This window comes from Schistocerca nitens, chromosome 5 (assembly GCF_023898315.1).
Source record: "Schistocerca nitens isolate TAMUIC-IGC-003100 chromosome 5, iqSchNite1.1, whole genome shotgun sequence".
NCBI classification, from domain to species: domain Eukaryota; kingdom Metazoa; phylum Arthropoda; class Insecta; order Orthoptera; family Acrididae; genus Schistocerca; species Schistocerca nitens.
Genome location: NC_064618.1, coordinates 330,487,457 through 330,511,747, shown reverse-complemented (window position 1 = coordinate 330,511,747; position 24,291 = coordinate 330,487,457). Strand labels below are relative to the sequence as shown.

At 41.9% G+C, this 24,291-nt stretch overlaps 1 protein-coding gene across 5 annotated transcripts in view; it reads left to right on the top strand.

Annotated features, from left to right (window-relative positions):
- LOC126260245 (very low-density lipoprotein receptor) overlaps nucleotides 1–24,291 on the top strand; it is a 615,695-nt gene that overhangs the window by 578,858 nt on the left and 12,546 nt on the right. For 3 of the 5 annotated variants that reach the window (XM_049957559.1, XM_049957557.1, XM_049957560.1), the window contains 3 exons: nucleotides 3,421–3,543; nucleotides 6,268–6,390; nucleotides 23,541–23,770. In XM_049957559.1, coding sequence (XP_049813516.1) covers nucleotides 3,421–3,543; nucleotides 6,268–6,390; nucleotides 23,541–23,770 — 476 coding nt within the window. Of the gene's footprint in view, nucleotides 1–3,420; nucleotides 3,544–5,887; nucleotides 6,005–6,267; nucleotides 6,391–23,540; nucleotides 23,771–24,291 lie in introns of all 5 variants that reach the window. The other 2 variants (XM_049957558.1, XM_049957562.1) reach the window with 1 other exon arrangement.

Sequence of the window (24,291 nt, the reverse complement as noted above, 5' to 3'; positions counted from 1 at the left end):
CATTAAATATGGATAGTGCCATGAGGTAGGTCTGAAATCACTATCCATGTAGCACTCTGTTGTCGGCTGTGTGTCATTATTAATACCGTTTTTACCCAACACAGCAGCTAGTGAACCAGGGATCAGATCGAGCAGCAGTGTTACAGACGCGCCTAATTTGTAAATCGGCCTTTCAATCGCTCCAGCACTTGCTGCAGCACTTGCTGCTTGCGCAGTTTACTTACAGCATAGTGCGCAGCTACTAGACTCGGTCCTTCATTTACTATTTTCGCGTCATGTGAGGAAGGAATTTAGACTGTAACGCGTTGCCTCTTGTACGTACATTCGACCGTTAAATTTCCAGCACGATGTCTCGTAGCGTTCTTGTAACCTTTTCAACTGCTCAAAACAAAAATTGAATTCGCTTTGAGCCAATTAACCCAAGAGCACTGTGTTCCCTCCGTGACGGTAATATACGCATCCTGGCTGATGCGTCGTGGCACGGAGAGGGTGCACGCCAACGGTCTGTCGCGGAGAAAGCGCCATCATCAAAACTACTAAAAGCCGGTGCGAAATGACGATTGTGATTACGCGTCCCCTCCCCTCTCACTAGGTTTCTGTTCGTGTGTGTCTGTGTAATAAATAAAAAAATAGAAGAGAGATGAACAGGGAGAGGTATGCGGCTAGCAATCAGTGAAATTGCAGGCTTGCAGTCTCAGTCACAGCGTGACACAGATTCTAGCTGTCTGAGGAGCGGACGCGGCATAATTGCTCTCTCTCTCTCTCTCTCTCTCTCTCTCTCTCTCTCTCTCTCTCTCTGGCAGCAGAAAATGATGAAAGAAATATTTGTAACTATCAAAAGTTGTGTAGAATCTCGTCTTTACGGTGCACGCAGCTGCATAGAAGTGCAAACTTATTTTTACTTCATTGTCTCGCGATCTCGCCCACTCGATGTAGGCTGCCACGACGTTCCTTTCATTTTACTTCTTGCTACGGTTTATATCTGCAAAAAGTTTGTTTACTAGTCTCGAGCTCGGGTTAATCGACTGTTCGTGTTTCATGAATGAAAGGAGAAATTTATCTTCGCGGTATGTAAAAATTTGTACCAGAGTGGATTTCGAAGCAGATTCCCAGCTTAGCGCGAGGGACCTCAAACCGAATCAGTTCCTCTTGTGTTACTATACGCATATACCCCGTGGGAGGTCGTCTGATTGTTTTGTTCGGTAGTAAGGGGAGGGTGACAATCGACGCCGGAGTGTGTCTTGGAGGTAAGCATCGATGTCATAATTAAGGCAGCAGCTCGCGCGAATCCCGGACTTTTACAGATTTTCATCTATCATAACAGAAGGAATATCACTGATATCACTGCCGTAACTGCGCCAGTGAATGGATTAGTCGTTTGAAAAACATTGAAGTTCGGTATTCAGTATGTTAGAAGTAGTAAGATTGGGTTTTAACTTGTTGTCAACGATGTGATCATTAGACACGGAGCACAGGGGAGAAGGAAACAGCTCGGAATTTGTCGTAGGCTATTTAAGAAAATTACGGAAAACCTAAATCTTTCTGGCTGGACAAATTCCGAGTAAGCGGTCAAGATTTCTCCTCGCCTCTCCCCATCCCCCCACCATTCCCTAACTCCCCCCCCCCGGCCCCCCACGCCTCCCTATGCACACGAACCGAGCACGTACATACATGAGCGTTTGACATACCAGATGCCTCCAGAACATGTATCTCTGTCACGTCCAACCCCACCTGTGCTACATAGTCAATTACGCGCTTGAGATGTCAGTGGCGTGTTAGGCATGCTGTAATGGACGCATTTTCCACATCGTTCTTTCAAATAAATCATACGTCGTTACTGAATAATTTGTAGTTTTAGTTTGTGTCGCCCAAAGATTTGTAATATTTAATTTCAAAAAATGATTTAAAACAACCAGTTACTGCGAAATAGCAACATAGTAACTCCGCATTTTCCGAGCCCTTTTCCTCTTCCTATTTCCTGCTACATGCACATCTCAGCTGATTTAAAATTCTACATCTACATGGATACTCTGCAAATCACATTAAAGTGCCTGGCAGAGTGTTCATCGAACCACCTTCACAATTCTCTATTATTCCAATCTCGTGTAGCGCGCGGAAAGAATGAACACACATATCTTTCCGTACGAGCTCTGATTTCCCTTATTTTATCGTGGCGATCGTTCCGCCGTATGTAGGTCAGTGTCAACAAAATATTTACGCATTCGGAGGAGGAATTTGGTGACTGGAATTTCGCGAGAAGATTCCATCGCAACGAAAAACGCCTTTCTTTTAATGATTTCCAGCCCAAATCCTGTATCATTTCTGTGACACTCTCCCATACTTCGGGATAATACAAGACATGCTGCCATTCTTTGACCTTTTTCGATGTACTCCGTCAGTCCTACCTGGTAAGGATCCCACACCGCGCAGCAGTATTCTAAAAGAGGACGGACGAGCATAGTGTAGGCAGTCTCCTTAGTAGGTCTGCTACATTTTCTAAGTGTCCTGCCAATAAAATGCAGCCTTTGGTTAGCCTTCCCCACAACATTTCCTATGTATTCTTTCAAATTTAAGTTGTTCATAATTGTAAAACCCAGGTATTTAGTTGAATTTACGGCTTTTAGATTAGACTGATGTATCGCAGAACCAAAGTTTGAGTTCCTCTTAGTACTCACGTGGATGACCTCACACTTTTCGTTATTTAGGGTCAACTGTCACTTTTCGCACCATTCAGATATTTTTTCTAAATCGTTTTGCAGTTTTTGTTCTTCTGATGACTTTATTAGTCTATAAACGACAGCGTCATCTGCAAACAACTGAAGACGGCTGCTCAGATTGTCTCCCATAAGGTTTATATATATAAGGAACAGTAAAGAGCCTATAACACTACCTTGGGGAACGCCTGAAATCACTTCTGTTTTACTCGACGACTTTCCGTCAGTTACTACGAACTGTGACCCCTCTGACAGGAAATCGCAAATCCAGTCACATAATTATCACCTTTATACTCGCCCTGGTACTGATAACGGGCGAGCAATCTAAAAACCTTCTTAAAAAAATTAAAACTGGAAATAGGTCTTACACTCCTAATAGTAGTCATCTCTGTGTTTCTTTATAATTGTTAACTGTTAATTCAGATCCTCTCGAAGCGTGCCAATTACATGGAATGTGTGACTTCATAAATTTTGTTGGCGTAGTTAGTTTTCGAGGCTTTGTCACAAGCTGCCAGCTTTGAATTACGGCTGATTTATTCGCACATCACTAAGGTCCATTTCACTCACCATTACGCAGGGACGTGTGGCCGAAGTTTCAGGGAGGGCGATGATACGCCACACTTACTTTCACGTAGTGTAAGCTACTGATGCTGAAGGCCATTAGTGACATACACTAAGCGGAATGTTCCGCCTTTTTTTGTTACAGAAACCAGAGAGTGCACCGAGCAAGAGTTCCGCTGTAACAACGGCCGCTGCATTCCCTCGCACTGGCAGTGCGACAACGAGAAAGACTGCGCAGACGGCAGCGACGAGATCCCGCAAGTGTGTCGTAAGTAAACAACCCTGTCGCTCGCCGCCTTCTTCTCTCTCTCTCTCTCTCTCTCTCTCTCTCTCTCTCTCTCTCTCTCTCTCTCTCTCGTGAGTCTCCCAACGAGTAATCTTTCAGCCCCTCTCATCATACTCCTTTAGCTGTTTGCTTACTATATTAAACGAAGACCGTCCTTCATCGCTAGTGAACCATCCTCAGCATGGGAAGTCAACTCCACCCAAGATGACTGTGGTGTCATCGATCTCATAGAATACACACTTATTTGTAGTCTCCCTTCGTAAAAGCAAACGGACCGCAGTGAAGCAATCACGGCTCCATGACCATTATTGGAACGAATTAATAATCTATCGGGACCTGCACCGGTTATTATGACAGTGAGGCAGGAGACACAAAAACCTCAATTTCATTGAATCATAACTATGGTTTAACCTATATTTCTAATGTAACCTTAGTGCTGTCTCATGTGGCGGGACGGGAGTTAACAGTGTAGAAAAACTCGAAGAGTTTGAGCGGAGAAAGCGTAGGCGACCTGTAATGAAAATCGGCATAGAGCTTAGTAGAAATATCAGAATTATTAGACTTTCTTTTCTGTTTCTGAAAGAGGGTTCGGTCTCTTGTTGTTGTGTGTGGAAATGTCACAGCTAAAGCCAGTGGAAACGTCACAGCCGAAACCTACCAGCGAAATAACCGGTAGAAACGGCGGAAGTACGAAATTTAATGCTATGCAGGTCAAGACAAGAGGTTTCACGTAAAAAACCTATCGCTAACTGGCTCGCCAGCTCGCAGTCCGAGCCTGCACCTGTTGGGGAACGCAGGCTTCGCTCTAGAACATAATCATTCATTTCGATGCACGTCGCCGTAGTTCCCTGTGAAAAAATAGGCTGTTATTCCCCAGGAAACCATGCATTGCTTATTTCAATACAGCAAAAAAAAGTAGAAATTACTATAGAGCCAAAAAGCAGTCCATTTCCGTAATTGGTGTCATTTCATGAGACAAATAAGCGCAACCTAAAATTTCTGTAAGATGTTCGAATGCACTTAATCACTTGGAGAAAATTTGGTTTCAGTTCTTCTTCACCAAAGTATCTCCACCCACCTCTTCCAGTTTTCTAGTAACACCACAGAATATTTGCCGCCAGATTTTCGCTTGACAGCTTACACAACCACACATGTTCTCTGACAATTTTTCTTTTCTTCCTTGCTTCTCCTTCTACCTTCAGTAGTAATATGCTAGGATTTTTGTTTCACAATTACATGTACTTTCTGTAACACAGCAACAACCTTTTGTAAAGTTTCGTTGTCGGATTCTCTTCCGCGGTCTGTGTCTTACACGCTCAGAATCCATCACCAGCCATACAAATGATTCGCTTTTTGTCGTCTGTATTCTTTCCACGCAGCTCCTTTTCCACAGTTCAGCAGATACCCTAGTAGCACTGTATTTTGTCACGTATTACAGCTGATTTGTTTATAACTTCGGTAGTTAATGTTCTGTTCTTCACTAGAGCCTCCTTCCAGAAGGACTGCCAAACATATTTTGTAATACTTATCGTGGAATTTTAGTAATTAAACGCTGTACTTCATAATGTGCACAGTTTTATTCACAATTGGGACACGAAATACCTCAAGTTTCTCATCCTCGAGATTGTCAAAGACATGAGTAATAGTCATGCATGTTCATTTGCCTCCTATAACACCTTCCTTCTGTTGAGTTATAAAGGTATTACACGAAACTTCCATTGCTACTCTTGAATGTGATGTTTATGATATTTACAGATGAATATTTATTTATGTCATACCTCTGTAGTGCCTTAAATAGTACTGCATTTTCAATCAAAAACACTAACCTGTGTGCATGATTCAGATAATTATGCCGTAGAGTACATTTCGAACTGCAGCCTTCGTAAACAATTCAGACCGCAGCGCTGAGCAATTCGCAATGGTAACGTGTTGTTTTGTTGTATCTTCAGCGATAAGACTGTACAAAGCGGATGCATTCTGCAGTACTCTGTGTACCAGAGTCAAGAATTCATCTTGACAAGCATCTAGTACCTCAGATTTGGAAAGCATGTGTTGGCGGCATCATCTCTCTGCAATGGAATGAGTGATTTAGCGGGGTGGGGAGGGATGGGGTGGGATGGGGTGGGTGGGTGGGACAGTCGGTGAGTGAATCAATATATATATATATATATATATATATATATATATATATATATATGTGTGTGTGTGTGTGTGTGTGTGTGTGTGCGCGCAACAGCATTGCAGCAGCGCGCGAAGAGTACGAGCCGAGATACGAGACGGCGGTATGGAGTGCGGCGTCGCCAAGTTGGTGGTGGTCCTGTTGCAGAAGCGCATATGTGCGGGCGCAACCAGTGGACGTGCGAGCCGGGCATCTGCATCTCGTCGGCGTGGCGCTGCGACGGCCAGCCTGACTGCCCCAACTTCTCTGACGAGGAGGGCTGCAGTAAGTTGACTTCCAGCCGGGGGCGCGCCGCCGCGTCAGAGTCCTTCGCCGACAGCCGCCGCCTCGCGCACCTCTGCTCACGACCGCCCCCACTGTACGACTGAACGAGAGTACGCTGCTATCTCTGCTCGTTTCCGAGAGGAACTTTAATGCCACTGGCGGTCGTGGCGGTGTGCGCGGGTGCCGGCGTGGGCGTCTGCTGGCGCGGCGAGCGCCCCCGCGTGCTAGCGCACCGTGCTCAGTGTACCTTGCTCCTCTTTCAGAACAAAAAAAGTGCGCCTCGGACGAGTTCACCTGCCGAACGGCGCCCGGGGAGTGCGTGCCGCTCGCATGGATGTGCGACGACAACCCGGACTGCTCTGACGGTTCCGACGAGAAGGCGTGCAGTAAGCTCTCTCATCCACACACACACAAACACTGCATGTCGCCTGGTCAGCTTTTTTTAAAGCATGCATAGCAGCCGCTCACGTCTCTCTGTTCTACCAATAGTCTCTCGACACGATTAGAGGTAGGGAAAGGAAAGGTATTACTGCAACAGATTTCAGATACAACGGTTAAAAACAGTTCCTGCTAAACGCTGACAGACTAGGAGCTTCTTTACTTCTGACAAGGAGACGGCACGACCGTGGGGTCGGGGATTTGTCCGAAATTTTGTGTGGTGAAAGAGGACCCCTAACACCTCACGTGGTTAAAATATTAGGACGCACTACTCGGAAAATACCGAGAAAAATCGATCCAAAGTTTCTTATTTGCCTTATGAGTATAAAATGTTAGTCCATTGCCGAGCCGTCGTCTGGCCTACATGGTTAGCGGTCGGACCCTTACGCCAGAGGTCTCGAGTTCGATTCCTCCTCAGGCACTTTTTCTTTTCTTCTGTTGCTTGCAAAATTGCAGGGCATTGTTACAGGAGAATCGTGAAATTAATTCCCGGGAAGACTGTATAAAAATTCATTCTACAATCCACCATCAGTTATCGTCACCAATATTCCGAGACATGATTCAATATGCCTGGCTTGCCTCAAAATTATCAGAAACTCAAAACATTTTCGTAAATGTTAATGGGCATATTTTTGTACAGATTTATTGCAAACGCCCTGTGATTGTAAAAAATCCGCTTGTAAATGTTGCGCAAGATGTCGCAAAAATTATTGCTTTGTTTGTTTTTACGATAATTACCACTGCGGTTCTTGTTTATAATTATTATATGTATAAAATTGAATGTTTCCAAATCAGAATTTATTCTGATTAAAAACCCAATGATTCTCCTTATATACTTTACAATGAAAAATGGAAAACCCAGAGCCATGAATTGTGTTGTTGGACAAAAAGAAAATAATTTTTATTCAATAATGTAACTAATTTGTTAAAGATAATGTAGGTTTGGGAAACTTTCTGAATAATTGGTGGAATAACAAAAGAAAATGAAACAGAAGGAAAAAAAGCCAGAGAAGGAATAGAACCCGAGACCTCTGGCGTAAGAGTCCGAGCCCTAAACATAAGTTTTTTTTTCTTTTTTTCTTTTCATTTTGTTCGTTATTGATCGTTGTGTTCGGTCGTTGCGGACGTCGCAAGACATCCTGTTATAGTTCGGTGGTTGATCCTTCCACTCAGTTTTTTTATTACAGAGGCCAACGGGCTCTCTGGCCGAACACGCTGAGCTACCGTGCCGGCTAGAATGTTCAAATGTGTGTGAAATCTTATGGGACTTACCAGCTAAGGTCATCAGTCCCTAAGCTTACACACTACTTAACCTAAATTATCCTAAGGACAAACACACACACACACACACACACACACACACACACACACACACACACACACACACACACACACACACACACACCCGAGGGAGGACTCGAACTTCCGCCGGGACCAGCCTCACTCGGCAATGGACTAACATTTTATACTCATAAGGCAACTAAGAAACTTTGGATCGATTTTTCCTGGGATTTTCCAGGTGGTGCGTCCTAATATTTTAACGACGTGAGGTGTTAGGGGTCCTCTTTCACCACACACAATTTCGGACATATCCCCGATCCCACGCTCGTGCCGTCTTATTGTGAGCTACGAAAGACAAGCACAACAGTGTTGCTTATAATTAGTTCGCGACCTACATCTAGAGCAGGCAGCTGAGAATGACTGCGTGGGTGAGAAGGGAAGCGGAAAACCGTTCTTCCCCTAGCTGCCTTCGCACCACGACAGCCGTCGCATTGTCTATTACTGTGGCTTTTTGGTTGGTAGGGGGAGAGGGGGGGGGGGGAGGCAGGAAGACACCCTAGTGCTGAAGTTGGGCGCCCTGTGGTGGCGCCAGAAGACTCCCGCAAGAAAAACGTCTACTTCCACACTGGCGTGTCTGGGACCACGGTTTAAACGCAACAGTTCCGTCTTTTGGCTTTCTTAAATTGATCAGCTGATATCAAAATTAATTGATCATTCGATGGTCCTGTAACTAGACAACATATCAGTCGGTCAAAACGGCTGGGGAAAATTTATAATACGAGGGCTATCCACAAACTACATTACGTTTTTTTATTAAAAATAAAGTACTGGAAATTTTTTGTATTATATACAGATGAAAGCTACACTTAAATACTACTTTTCTACATAGTTGCCATTTAAATTAAGGCACTTATCATAGCGATGGACGAGCTTGGAATTTCCTTCCTCGTAAAATTCGGCCGCCTGCGCCTTCAACCACGTGGTTACCTCTTCTTTTGGGACAGAAAAGGTGTGATTTTTGTGGATTTCCTGGAAAGAGGCACTACAATAAACTCTCAAAGGTATTGCCAAACTCTGCACAATCTCAGAAGAGCAATACAAAACAAGCGCAGGGGAAAGTTGGGTTCAAAGATCTTGCTGATTCACGACAACGCCCGGGCCCACACGGCAAATGCCACTCGTGAAGTTCTCGAATCTTTTAAGTGGGAGTTGTTTCCTCTTCCGCCGTACAGTCCCGACCTGGCACCGAGGGACTTCCACTTATTCCCAGCAATGAAGAAGTGGTTGGCTATGCAGCGTTTTGATGACGACGCACAGCTTCAAGAAGAGGTAACCACGTTGTTGAAGGCGCAGGCGGCCGAATTTTACGACGAAGGAATTTCCAAGCTCGTCCATCGCTACGATAAGTTCCTTAATTTAAATGGCAACTATGTAGAAAAGTAGTATTTAAGTGTGGCTTTCATCTTTATATAATAAAAAAAATTTCCAATACTTTATTTATTTTTAATTCCAAAACGTAATGTATTTTGTGGATAGCCCTCGTATAATCCGAATGTGCGTATTAAGTTTTCCAGCTTGTTACTTAATTACGCAATTGATGATTAGCAGCTTTGTAATTTAGTCCTGTGCTAATACTTTGTAAAGTGCTGGACTAAACAGCTTGTGAGGGTTGTCCATATGTTATATCTCAATGAAAAGTCTCTGTTTTACACTGTTACACACGCGCGCACAAAATCACATAAATTTGATGTTTTTGGTAATTTAAAAAGATATGCTGCAAATTTGTTAGCATTTGAGCTGTATCTATAATAGTATTTGAGGGTATAAAGAACTCGTCGGTTTGTTGGTTTACATACGCCATAAATTCAGATATGATTTGGGAACTGACAAAGAAAACAGTAATATTTAAACTCTTTCCTTTCTGTCTTAAGAGGCGTGAGTGGCATTTGTGTGATGGTATTGTGTACATGGTAGTTGTGTAGTAGTATTGTGTACAATGTAGTTTTTGTCGCTTTCTTCCTTGCACTAGTTATTCATAACCTCGGGTCTCTCGTAAGAGTCGTCAGGCACACTTCCTCTGGTGTTTCGGCAGATACTTGCAGTTTCGTTTTTGCATTGTATAGCTGGAGTCGGCCCAAACATTACTCTCGTCACTTCTTTCATGGGAGGCCCAGTGTCAACAGAAAGGGTCGGTCTGTTTGGCATTACAAACGAATTATTTTAAAATCGAAAGTTTACGTGCCCATTCGATAGACGGCTCCCAAATTATCCAAATCCGATATTCGTTTTATTGACTTGTATTAAAAGGGACAGTAAAACACGAAGAATAATCAGCAACCCGGCAATTAAACAGCTCTGCGTGCTTGACTGCGTCAGTCAGCGCGGCAGGGCAATGCAGTCGCTGCTCGTGTACTGTTTATTCTTAGTTTTACTAACCCTGTTAATATCTGTCAATAAAAAAATTATCACACTACACTAATCCGGGAACGCTCTATGGAACGAGCACTTAACATTCGGCTATAAAAATAATTTTGTTTGTAACGGGAAACAAACGCATTTCGTCGACACTGTGCGACACAAGAAAGACGTGATGAGCGTTAATTATTTCGGCTGACTCCAGCTACACAATACAAAAACGGAATTGCAAATATCTGCTGAAACACCAAAGAAAACGCGCCTCACTACTTTTAGGAGACTCACGTTGGTGTACATACACCTGCTCAGCAAGTGTAGAAATAGCAGTATTTTTCCGTCCAGTGGCTCCAAAAGGTAAGAAGACTCCATTCATCCCGGCCAAACATGCATGCTTTGTCATGGGATAACCAATGTTTGTGATTTGTCATTGCTTACATGAAGAAGAAATAACTATTTAAGGTAGGAAGGGCTGTTAAGTGTTCTATGTGAATTCGAAACTGGATTGAAATTCAGTTATCTGCTTTGATAAAGTCACGATAGTGAACATTTTAAATACCTGAATGAAATTTTCACTCTGTAGCGGAGTGTGCGCTGATATGAAACTTCCTGGCAGATTAAAACTGTGTGCCGGACCGAGACTCGAACTCCGCTACAGAGTGAAAATCTCATTCTGGAAACATCCCCCAGGCTGTGGCTAAGCCATGTCTCCGCAATATCCTTTCTTTCAGGAGTGCTAGTTCTGCAAGGTCCGCAGGAGAGCTTCTGTAAAGCTTGGAAGGTAGGAGACGAGGTACTAGCAGAAGTAAAGCTGTGAGGAAGGGGTGTGAGTGGTGCTTGGGTAACTCAGTTGGCAGAGCACTTGTCCGCGAAGGGCAAAGGTCCCGAGTTCGAGTCTCAGTCCAGCACACAGTTTTATCTACCAGGAAGTTTCATTTTAATACCTGTTGGATTCAGTAGCAACCGAGTACGTTTAACACTCCTGCTAAATTTGACTATTTTAAATGTTTTACGTAACAAGTTTATCAGTGCAGTTAGCAGTTTGTAGATCACTTCTGCTATTGTCGTACTGCGAGCAGACAGTATCTTACGGCGTATCTACGGGGTACTGCCATTCAGTAAGATACCGTATTTGCAATTACATTCAAGAACGCAACTGATTGATGTCACGTTAATTAGTTTCTAATATATAATTTAATCCTAAGTGGTATTAGTCGTCTATTGGTTTAAGCAACTTATTTCAAAAAAATGGCTCTGAGCACTATGGGACTTAACTGCTGTTGTCATCAGTCCCCTAGAACTTAGAACTACTTAAACCTTACTAACCTAAGGACATCACACACATCCATGCCCGAGCCAGGATTCGAATCTGCGACGCAGCGGTCGCGCGGTTCCAGACTGCAGCGCCTAGAACCGCTCGGCCACTCCGGCCGGCCAACGTATTTCAGGCCGGTTCTCCACTTTATATATCGCGATAGGGATATTTCTCAAATCGTTACGGAGAAAGGATGGAGCTTTATAACGCAAACCACTCTTAGATTGTTAAAAATTTAAATCACTCTTGTTGTTACCATTATTAAAGTATTATGATGACTGAGTGTACGGGGAAAAGGCCAACGAGTGGATGACAGCACTCAGAGGCTTCTGACCAGCCGTTCGTTGGATGCGTGAAACAGATGTATATTTACGTACATGTATAATAAAGAATGAGGGAGAAAAGGCCATTATGGTAAAACGTGACTAAAAGAAGGGGTAGGTTGGCAGGAATCGCCCTGGCGCATCAATGAATAATTAATTTGATAATTTATAGAAGTGTGGGAGGTAAAAATTTTAGGAGATAACATTTGAATACAATAGGCAGGTTTAAATGGATGTAGACTGCAATATTAATGCAGAAATGAAGAAGCTTGCACAGCACAGACCAGCTTGGAAAACTGCTTCACTCTAAACTGGAGAATATAACAAATAGCAGCAAAAACCATTATTAACTGAAAAATAAAAAATTAGACACACAGACCAAGCATTCAGCTATCATTGTTTCTGTAATTCTTAAGCTACGGGACAGCGAAACAGTTGCGCCGTAATCTATGAAGTCTACTATCGTTGGAACAACTCGGATAATTTCTTACATCGACAGAATGTTAAGACTCTCAAGAGAAAAGTGACGTAGCGAACATGTCAGACGACGTAAACAACATGGTAATTATAACTTTATAACCTTAGCCATGGTTTGACACGTGAATAAAAGTCAATTTTAGGTACTGCATCGGAAAAAAACTACTTAAGAGTTAAAATTACGAGGCTCAAACACATTTTGATAAGAGAAAGATATTTAAGAAATAAAATGAATCGAGTATCTTAAAAACAGTTCTACATCTCTAGCGGAGACCATGATACACAGTGTGTAAAAAAAAAAAAATTATCGTGAAGAAAAACATTGGTGTTCGTGTTTCCGCTGAAACAGAGGAGTAAGTAGCTTGTTTCGCATACATAGCCGAAATGAAAAAAATTCTCCCAAAACCAACAAAAATGACAACCAATAACACTATAAAGAAATTAAATTCAAAATACGCACCAAGATGGGAGGTCGCAGGAGCCAATGTACGTCGCAGATCAAAGACGACGGCTGGTATCGCATATACCTTTTGAACAAACACATTAATGGTACACATATACCTTCACAGTATTTAGTAACCTCTAGTGGGGAAACAATATTTGTCTGCCTCCTGAAACAAACATGCTGAATAAAGCAGTGTACCCACAAAGTAGAAATTAGTGTCTAATGTAAGAAATAGTTTCAGTTGGCCTCTTCGCAGAGGATACGAGCGAAAATGAACTGAAACTGTATCAAACCGCATTGGAAAAAGAAGCAAGGAATCGTGATTAAAACAACGCATAATAGCTTTCAATCGTCTAACATAACAGTCGCAATCGTCTCCGGTGTGAGTCTTGTTACCGTTTGACAATTGGAGCGATACTAGAGTTCCAAGCGGTGAGAAAGATAGTGACATCTGTCTTGAGGATAATGAAAGTTTTATTTTTCTATTTTGTTAACGAAATAATTGTTGTACTTTCGCGTTCCACAGCTAAGTCGCCAATAGAATGAATTACCGTAAAATACATGTACAAACTGCCGAAGTCAACTGAATCAGTGACATACGGTACAACGTATTAATGAAGTAGTTGTTTCGAATATGTACGTAAGTGCAGCTTATTTCGCTGACAGCGAGAGAATATAAGTTCTTATTTCTTGCATGAAAACCATATATTTCCGTTGTCTCTTGTTGTGATGAGCACTTTCCTTGACGGGCAAAAAGATTGTTATGGATCCTAAATATCTGCCCATTTCTTGCACTTTTCTACTTTCTGACAGACGAATATTTCAATAAACGTAATTACTTTTGCTTCAAAATCGAACATGTTGAAGATTCTTGCCGTTTGTAGCTCAGATGTAGCAACAATTGTGGAACTGGTTTCCTTCCTGTTGCGAAACAGTTATATTGAATTTTGACTTTTTGTTATTACGTCTATGCTGTTTTCTCCTTCAGCTATAGGTGTGGTGACTTATGTGGTACATTAAATAATATGGATGTTATATTCCAAACAGGTTTCATACATTCAGTATTCAGTGAATTGAGCTGGACGTATAGCGATCAAATCTTCGGTTTATTGGGTAGATGTATGGCGTCTTTCTGCAAAACTTCAAGACTTGCAGTGTTTCTGGGAATTTTTTTGTTATTAAAGGAAAATGGTAGTTTGATGAAGTATCTATTATGTTAAAAGAGAATCCTAATTAAACTGTCCGGTAATCTACTGTTTCGTACCCCACAGTCTCTTCAGGAAACTAAATGATGACAAATGTGGTGTCAGTTTTTAGTCACTGTCGATTTTTATAAATCAATATAAACGATAGTATTTGCAGCCATCTGATATCGTGCTCAGAAGTGTCACTTGCTGGCCGCTTGGCGCGCGTATGTCTGCGGCTAACAAAAATCAGACGTAGTGTAGTGACTTACGTTGGTGCGTGGCCGAAAGTAAGATTGAAAGATGTTCCTATGGTAACACTCATTTCACAACAGTTCCTGCAAACTTGACGTCATTTTGACGTCACGCGCAATATAGACTTTGTGACACGAAAGCATAGACCTCGATTTAATCGCAGCAATTTGAGCGTCCTCTTGTGTTCAGCCTAACCACACACAAGAAAATCGCTAAATATGTATTTCATCCTTCGTTCTCTAGCCAGATGGAAATGAACATCGATTATAGCCGAACGTACTTGTTTTAAATTCATAACAAAGTCCCATAATGTGTAATAAAAAAGAAATGCAGGTGGCGAGATGCGAACCTACATTTTGTGACAAGAGATATCTCGTCGATGCCCATTACGCTAACACTTCCTCAAGTAGTATTTGTTTCCTGTCTTAATTATCATAGCATCTCTTGAAGGTTTATATCATTGATGCGTTATTAACTGACATTTAACGATAATGGTGACATGTTTGTGATAAATTTTCAGTGCCCTCTTACCTTGAAACTGCTTACTACTAATTACAAGCGCGTTGCATGCTTAAATTGTATCAACTCATTGCTGAGTGAGCACTCGTTTATGAGGGAATTAACCGTCGGTAAATCATTGACATGTAATTATAACAATAATCATAGTAAATCATTCCAAGAATTGCGTGTTTTTTATAACTGTGCGATAAGTGTGCATGAAGTCTTGTGAGAAGCTCGTACTGAACACTAACGAAAGTCGATAGCAGTTCCTGCGGTCGTCGATATTGCGCGCGACGTCGAAATAACGTCACGTTTACGGGAAATGTGTGCTCCAATAAATAACAAAAAGCTATTCAAGATCAAACGTATTTATGCTGTACGTCAGTAAATAAATACACTATCTATGATGATCCTGGTATTGCAATGAACAAATTTTCATTCAGTGATAAAACTTACTATATTTCATACGTGATTCTCCGTAACACATTGTTTCCACTGATACTACCAGTTGGAGAATTATTGAATACCAATCTGCTATATGTACAGAAGTAGTTCGAAAATTTGTGTAAACTAATAATAGCTGAAGGTTATTGTCAAACTTCTGTTAAACAAACGTAGCTTGTGAGTGATTTGTGGCAGACAAGCGCCGAAGTTACGTAAATGTGAGAGCGCGGTCGGGGCCGCATAGCTGCAGTAGATTGTCTGTACAGGACACTGGTAGTAGCGGTGGCTGCTCCTGCTGCAGCCTCCCCGCCGTCTCTAAAATTAGCCCGGCTGGTCCTGCCTCGCTGCCGTCAATACCTGGCGCTGCTTCGCCGGTTGACCCCTGCATGCCGCTCTACGCCAAGCGACACCCAATTACGACCAGGGAGCACTTAATTAAAAAAGAAAGAGAAAAGAAAGAAAGAAAGGAGGGAGGGAGGAAAAGTCACATCTGGTCGCTTCTCGTAAGCGACTCGTCTGGAAAACCAGACTTCGTATCATCAGTGGCACGCAGCATAAGCTGTGAGACGATATGCTGTAATTTAGTTTCCTCTGACTGTTGCGTGGAATTATACATATAGCCCTACTACTTACATCACTAGAGGCCTATGCTGTACTTGACTGTGACAGCCGGAGTTTGCAAAAATAGGGTGAAATGTGGGATGCACAGAATTATACAGATCATTATCGCTGACGTCCGTTTCTTGCAATACCCTTATTATTTATTCCTAGCTCAAACGTTATGACTCTACTGGAGGAAAACAAGCTTTTCTCAATCAACACAGGTTCATGGAAAAAATCACTCCAGCGAAACACAGGTTGCTCTATTAAATTGGAAACGCATACCTGTTTAATATCCACCACTCCGTCTACAGGCCACAAGTGGCCCATCGGGACCATCCGACCGCCGTGTCATCCTTCGAGGAGGATGGGGATAGGAGGGGCATGGGGTCAGCACACCGCTCTCCCGGTCATTATGGTGGTATTCTTGACCGATGCCGCTACTATTCGGTCGAGTAGCTCCTCAATTGGCATTACGAGGCTGAATGCACCCCGAAAAATGGCAACAGCGCATGGCGACATGGATCGTCACCCATCGAAGTGCTGACCACGCCCGACAGCGCTTAACTTCGGTGATCTCACGGGAACCTGTGTATCTACCTGTTTAATATACAGGATAATTCCCTAACGATGTTATAAACTTTCAGGGATAATGGAGGAGGGAAAATGTATCACGCTGAGGCAAGGAACACTGGTCCGCAAACGATGGAGTCGAAAGTTATAAGGGAAAATCGCAGTGATAACTGTGATAGTGGAATGCGTGTACCAGTACCGTTGTCGGTAAGTGTGTAGGGTAGACAACATCGACGACCGCTAGTTACTCGTCGACGGATGCGGTTCCAACATCATGGAGCCCACCTCACTTTGGTGTGAGGCTTCGTGATCTACATCAGGCATTCCCTGAAAAGCGAATAGATGGAGGTGGTTCTGTTTCGAGGCCAGCACCTTGATTTCACCCCACTTGATTTCTTCTTGTGGAAGCCATGTGAAAAGTCGCGTTTGAGACGCCTGTCGAGACTGAAGAGGATCTGGAAAAAATTCTCGCTGCCTGCGACAGTGTTCAAATGACATAGGGGATAGTAGACCGGGTATCAACGACAGAACTTTGTGTGGCGATGCCATGCCACTGAGCGACATCATTTTGACAGCTGTTGCAAATGTAGCAGCTTGTGAGATTTGTGTAGGTAAGTGGAAGTCCTTATTACTGTATCATAGATATCAGATTTTCAGTCTCTCTGACATAAAGTTACGTGCGCCATTACTAGTCCATCAACAGGAGAAACTGTAGGCATTGGCCAGTATTCAGCGGCAGTTCTCTACGTATCAGATTTTGGAAGTTTAAGGCCCTAGTTTCAGCGCTGGACGAGGCTGAGGCAGGACTTGAGACGATTCACGCTTATATCCTTCGACTCGGTCGTTTTCGGACTGAGGTCCCTTACCTCAAATTGGTACATTTGTTCGTCTCCATCGTCCGCGAAAGGTTGTAACAACACAGAATCGCCCTGTAGTTCTTAGGTTCAGCGTCTATCGAAAATTCAGTTAACAGATTGCTTTATTCATGCATCTAGCAAACAACAGATGCAGGTGAAACAGTACATTGTGTCTAACTAGATTTTTGTAAGGCTTTCCACACTTCGGCACACTTTCGACTATTAATTAAGATATAGAACATCTTCACAAATACGAATTGGGACGAGGAATATTTGACTAATAGAACGCGGTCTATGCACTATACAGGACGGCGGATGCTCTACAGCGTCATCTCCACCGTTTGCAGTTTACATTAAGGATTTATCGAACATGATCAGCAGCACTGCAACATCGTTCGCTGATTATACCTTGGTGTACAGTGAAGTATCATCGGTGGACGGTGGTAAGGAATTGTAGAGCGGCTTGGACAAAATTTCCACTTGGTGTAACACATCAGCTCTCTTTAAATGTGGATGAATGTAACATGCGAGATGTGATAAAAAAGTAACGGAAGTTTTTTAATTTCGCAGGTTTTATACATCAGTTTTAAATTTTTTATCTTGTCGGTGCACATGTTCCTAATATATGTCTACGTTCTCATCTGTTTTGAATATTTAGTGTATAGTTAAGTCGGAAACATTATGCATGGTTTCGAGTACTGGGCGAATTTTTACTTTCGAAAGAGATGGATCAAAGAATCTGCATTAAATTTTACTCGAAGAAATGGAATAAAGTGCAGCACCACATTCGAAAAGTTGACTGTAGTTTCTAGCGAATTTAGTAAGACAAGAGGTTTCGCGTGGTATAAACGTCTCAAAGAAGGTCGAGATGACGTTGAAGACGACGACCGCCGTGGACGCGCCCTATCGAATCAATTACTGACGACAATGTGGGAGAAGTAAAAAAAATGGTTCTGGAAAATCTCCGAATCACGATAAGAGAAGTTGCTGACGATATCGGCATACTCTTTGACTAATAACAAGCAATTTCTTCGGCGTGAAACGTGTTGCAGTAAAGTTGGTTCCAAAATCGTTGCTTGGATATCCCTCAGGAACTAATGGTTCAAATGGCTCTGAGCACTATGGGACTCAACTGCTGTGGTCATCAGTCCCCTAGAACTTAGAACTACTTAAACCTAACTAACCTAAGGACATCACACACATCCATGCCCGAGGCAGGATTCGAACCTGCAACCGTAGCAGTCGCACGGTTCCTGACTGCGCGCCTAGAACCGCGAGACCACCGCGGCCGGCCCCCTCAGGAACTGCTGAATGAAGTCGACAACGATCCAAAATTTCCAAATGAGGTTATAAAAGGTGACGAAACATGGGTACAGGGGTATGACTTTGAAACCAAGGCCCAATCGTCCCAATGAAAACTGCCTGAAGAGCCAAGACCGAAAAAAATTCGAGAAGTTCGATCACATGAAAGGTTCTTCTCACTGTTTTCTTCGATTACAATGGGACAGTGCATCATGCATTTCTGCCTTACAGCCGCGTGGTCAATAAGGAATACTACATGGAAGTTACGCGCTGTTTGCGTGAAGCAAAACCGAAGAAAACGGCTATCTGTGCCAAAACCACTCGTGGAAAATGCATCCGGTCATACCTCAACACTTCTTCGTGTTTCTAGGCAAAATCAAAACAGTTATTTTCCTTCGGCCGCTGCATTCGCTGGACGTGGCCCCCTGTGACTTCTTTCTGTTCCCAAGGCTGAAGAGAATCATGAAAGGGTGTCGTTTTGCCACTATTTAAGACCGACACAGTATAGCTGAAGGAACTGAACACTGGTAACGAGAAGTGAGTTCCGGAAGTGCTTCCAAGATTGGAAAAAGCGCTGGAACAATAGTGTTGTATCTTAGGAGGTGATTACTTTGAAGCGGACACAGTTGATGTTGATGAATGAATAAGGACCTTTAAGAAAAACACACATTCCCGTTACTTTTTTATTACAATTCATATGTCAACAACAAGGAGAAAGAATCCGATAGTAGCTTATTACAAGAATTGTGACGAACATCATGAGCACGTAAAACCAGTATTAGATTGACTTGTTAGATTTTTTGCTGGAAGGGTTCTGGAAAATTAAAATGCTCCTATAAAGAAAATAGCATACAACACACTAACGCGACCAAATCAAGAATTTTGTTTCCGTATTTAATGCCCGAAGAAATTAAAAGGGAATTCTTAGAAAAAAGCAGACGTAATTCCCGCAAAACCTCGTTGGGTAAATTTAGAGAAGCTATATTCCAAGAAGACTGTGGAACCACTATGCTGCCACTATCGTGTATCTCACGCTAGATGTCATTACAATAAGAAAGATTAGGGAACGTCCTGGGCCATATAAACTGTAGTTCTTCCCTCGGATGAAATACAGGAAATATATCGGTAACATCGGTACTATGTATACTCCTCCATGCACTGTGCAATGGCTTGCGAAGTAGTATATACATACGTAGTCTAGTTAACTGTGTACTAACTGTACACCCTGCCTCTCTAATGAATATGCTGTTGTACTCTCTTACCTACAGCATGAACCATCTGTCCGTTCTCTGGTGATCAATAGACAGAAGTATCACATGCTATCAGCCAGAGCGTGTTTTCGATTTTCTGTGTGAAAGTAAGGAGCTGTTTGTAGATCAGACTGGCATTTCCAGTATGCAGCTGATGTGGAAATCTAGTGTCTGATTAACACAGAGCTTCTAACGAGGACTCGAACCCACTTAACGGTGTTCACTTTACCAAGTGTGCTAGTCCAGTGAGGAAAGTGTCTATGGAGTTTGGAAACAAGGAGAAAAAGGTATTGGTTCCTAATTCTTTACTCGCGCCATCCACCGTTCTTCTTGTATTAGCTCAGATTAACAGAAAAATTTACGTGACAGAGGTATAGCTAACTCTTTATTCTCCCACCGAAGACAGGACATTGTAGTAGAGCCGGATTATTACTGGAGAACGGGATGCTTCAAATCCCTTTCCGACCGCTCTAGTTTCTAGTTTCAGATGATCGTCAAGGATGGCTCAGGAATACCAAAATAAAAAAAGGTTTTACCACCTCCCAAAATTCTTGTCAAACTGAGCTGTTACTCCTTGCATCACACTCTTTCGAAGTAGATCCCTTCCTGTAAGTTTCGCAAAAAAAGTGAAAAAATAGGATGCACCAACAGCTATTATCTGTTCCATTCCCAGAGAGGACCACACAGTTAAATCTTACATAATGTATGACAGAGGAGCGAAACAGCATCTTCCACGTGGTCTCATAGATATTTATAGGTATGAACAGTGAACCGCTGACTGGCGGGAGTTTTCGCCAGTCGGATGAGTCTTTAACACTGAACACCATGTTCTCTGTTTAAATTCAAGCAGCGAAACCATTGAGGGAGTGGGGGATAGCAGTACAATAGGTTCTAATTGGCTTTACGAGGACTGGCAGTACAAACATACCACTCATAGCGCTTCCGGCACGTGACTATCGGAGAATAAAGTAGCATGACATTAGGTCTCGAAAATGTCAGAGTTCTAGTAATTACAAATTAGGTTTAACTTAGGATGCTGTTCCGCTTTCTCGCCTGAGAGCTTGCCGCCTGATCGGCAACAGAAAACATTCCAACCGTTCACAAGCTGTCTACAACATATTTGACACATTTGACAAGACCAAAGGTAGAAGCGACAGAAAACAGGGAGCTGAGTAAAACCACACAGATACGGAAAGACCCCCCCCCCCCCCAACCAAGTGCGTGACACCTGTACCTCTCAAATTTTCAGACAAATACTTTTAAAATGTTTCTCCGAGCTCAAATTTCTTGGAAGTTACAGGAAAGCAGTGTAGTAACCTAAGTAGTGATGTTAATAAACTATTATTGTTGGATTAAAACGCTCACGGAAGAAGTACGTTAAAATGGATGTGACGGAACGTAATATTCGCGAGGGGGGGGAGGGGGGGTATGACGATGACGATGACGATGACGACGTCGACGACGATGACAATCTGACAGTCCCCCCCCCCCCCCTCAGGTATTCATTTGGACTTGAATAGGCTACCATAGCCGGCCGAGCGGTTCTAGGCACTTCAGTCTGGAACCACACAACCGCTACAGTCGCAGGTTCGAATCCTGCCTCAGGCATCGATGTCTGTGATGTCCTTAGGTTAGTTACGTTTAAGTAGTTCTAAGTTCTAGGGGACTGATGACCTCAGATGTTAAGTCCCATAGTGCTCAGAGCCGTTTGAACCATTTAAAAAAAAAAAAGGAGAAGCTACCATGGGTAATCGAAAAATAATGACTAGCTAATATATTTTGACTGATTAACAGTTCGTACACCTCTTCTATTGTGAGTTTGTTACTTCACTACAAATTGCAAATTGAATTGTATGAGAAACAGAATATGCATTAAATTTTTCACTCCAGCTACAGCATCATTCATTCCACAGAGTAAAAGGAGGTTGCTGATAATTGGCATCTGCACATTTATGTGAGACGAATGTTGAGTAAATTCATTAGTGTGTGAAAGAACTGACATCTACATACATTCTCTGCAAGCCACTGTATGGTGCATGGCGGAGGGTACCCTGTACTGCAACTAGTACTTTCATTTCCTTTCCTTTCCTTTCCTGTTCCAGTTACCAGTAGAGTGAGGGGAAAATGACTGTCTATATACCTCCGTATGAGCCCTAATTTCTCGTATCTTATCTTCGTGGTCCACCTTGGCAATGTTCTGTTGCACCTCAAACCATCATTGGCAAATCTTTAAATCATTAACATAGCATGATTCTGAACTATCACCTCATTACTGGTGACAAAATAAATCTAATCATAATAGCTGCTTTCATTGACTCAATGTGAGTCCAATGGAAAATCCATCCAAGTAGGACAGCTCAGTGGTAATTAATTTTGTCTTCATAATCACTTCAGGTTGGAACATGAAATGTGGAAATAATATGAAATCAGCTCCCACCATCTGAGCAAAAGCATACTCAATTAATTGTTCATAACTAATCTAAAAACCTAGGACACCTTGTCCTACTTGGAAGGATTTTTGTTTGACTGTGTGTAAAATTGCTCCCATTGACTGAGAAGGCACAGATTCTGAAAATCCTTACTTCATACTTTATTATAGAAAAAATAAATCTAATACATCGACACACAGAATGCACAGCTAGAATTTGTCTACATTAGTATCAGTATTCTACTGAATGGAACAAATGAGGTAGGGATAATACATTTTGCAAACCAACATACATACATATTTAGTACTAGGTGATGCTAACAAGTAGGCACATGATTAATAACTCCCTAGGAATAATTGCTCACAATGTTGTTTTCAGTGATGTGGCTATTAGGACATCAGATGAGTATTGAAACACACAAAAATATCCAGCTTTGATTAGGAAAGAGAGCTTTGGAATCCTTACATAATGGCTAATTTTGTATGTTACTATTGGCTTTGTCACAATTTTGATACTAACCAGCTAAGCTTGCATGCAAGGTAACAAACCTATTCAGTTTTGAACATGGGTATGTGGTTTCCATAGGTATGTCAGAACAGCTGGAGTTCAACAATAAAATGGAATCAATCTTGTTAATGGGCAAATGGTGATCAAATTCTGTAATGCACCTTTCCAAAAGAGAAAAAAATGTAATGTAGAAGAATAAAAAAATGAAGTTTGGTTAATTGTTGACACTGTTTTACAAAAGGGATTTGCAGCTTAACTTTGGACAGACTGGGCAATACATTTCCTGTTAAGCCACTAACAAATGACTTCATAATTCTGGTTCATCAGTCAAGTAAGTAAACATGCATTTCGACAGCTTCCAGCACCAAAAGTGACACACATTGGTCTAACAGGTATGTTTATGATAGCTGCAAGTTTTGTAATTTTAATACTTCTTTTAGTACTCTGCTCTAGATTGCTTCCTTAGTGAGAAATGTGTAAGCACTTTGAACTTAATTTTCACATTGCTTCAATGCATTGCATTTGATCTGTACCTCTTCTTGGAGAATACACTTATATACATTCAGGAGTAGAGTCAAGTATTAAATTTAATATAATCAAAGAGCATTAACTCAGATTCACATAGTACTTATTTTAACATTTGAACTGTTAACAAAACTGTCTCACTTCTTGATCTGTAGAGTCTGTGTGAATTAACAGTTTTATATCAATGTATGCCAGATTCAGCACCAGAAATGCAAACACTAAAAACAGACACTTCATAGATATTTGAAAAGAACTGTTAAATATAAAAAAAGAAAAAGAAGTCAGCAGTTTTGTGAGTTCAGTGTTGCATAAAATCAGTAAATCTGCTGTTCGGAAAAAAAGTTACATATCAGCTAGTATCAAAATCTGTAGGCACATATTTAAACTAAATTCCAAGAAAATTATGACTGCTTTTCAGATGAAACTTGTCGATCAGATGAGTTCACATGTGGAAACTCAAAGTGCATTCAACAACGGTGGGTCTGTGATAGAGATGACGATTGTGGAGACGGATCAGATGAAAAGGACTGTCCAAAAACAACCTGCGCTCCAGAGACAGAATTCAATTGCTCTGATAACAACATGTGTATTACTGCCAGGTGGCAGTGTGATGGTGATCTTGACTGCCAAGATGGCTCCGATGAACAGGTATATCTTCTTTAATAACATATACATCACTTTGTTACTTTTTCTCTGTTGTAACTACACAGATGAAATGAACCTCATTTTGTAAAGAGGTGCAAATAACATTTGAAGTTAATTCATTATGTTCAGAGGTTGGAAAACCATTTCCTGAAACCATATAAACGTTGAGAGATCCTGTCATCTTAGACGCCGGCGAAAATTTAATGAGTGATAAAACTTCAGAGCCCGTGTATAGATAACAAGAAATACCCAAACAAGCCACACTCAATTTTCGTGGTTGCACACTACCATTATAACAAAATTATCAATTATATTACTTTTACTGCAAAACTTACTGCACTGTAATATTCCAGTTGATACTTTCAGTCCAGTCCTTTCATTACAATGAAATATGCCCAACAAAATGTTAAATTTTGCTTGCCCAATGCACAATTTAAAACTGTTCCTTTCATAGAATGGCAAACTTTCTGTCAGTGAATCATCTATATATATTTCTGGGGCCATAGTGACTAAAATGCTAAGTT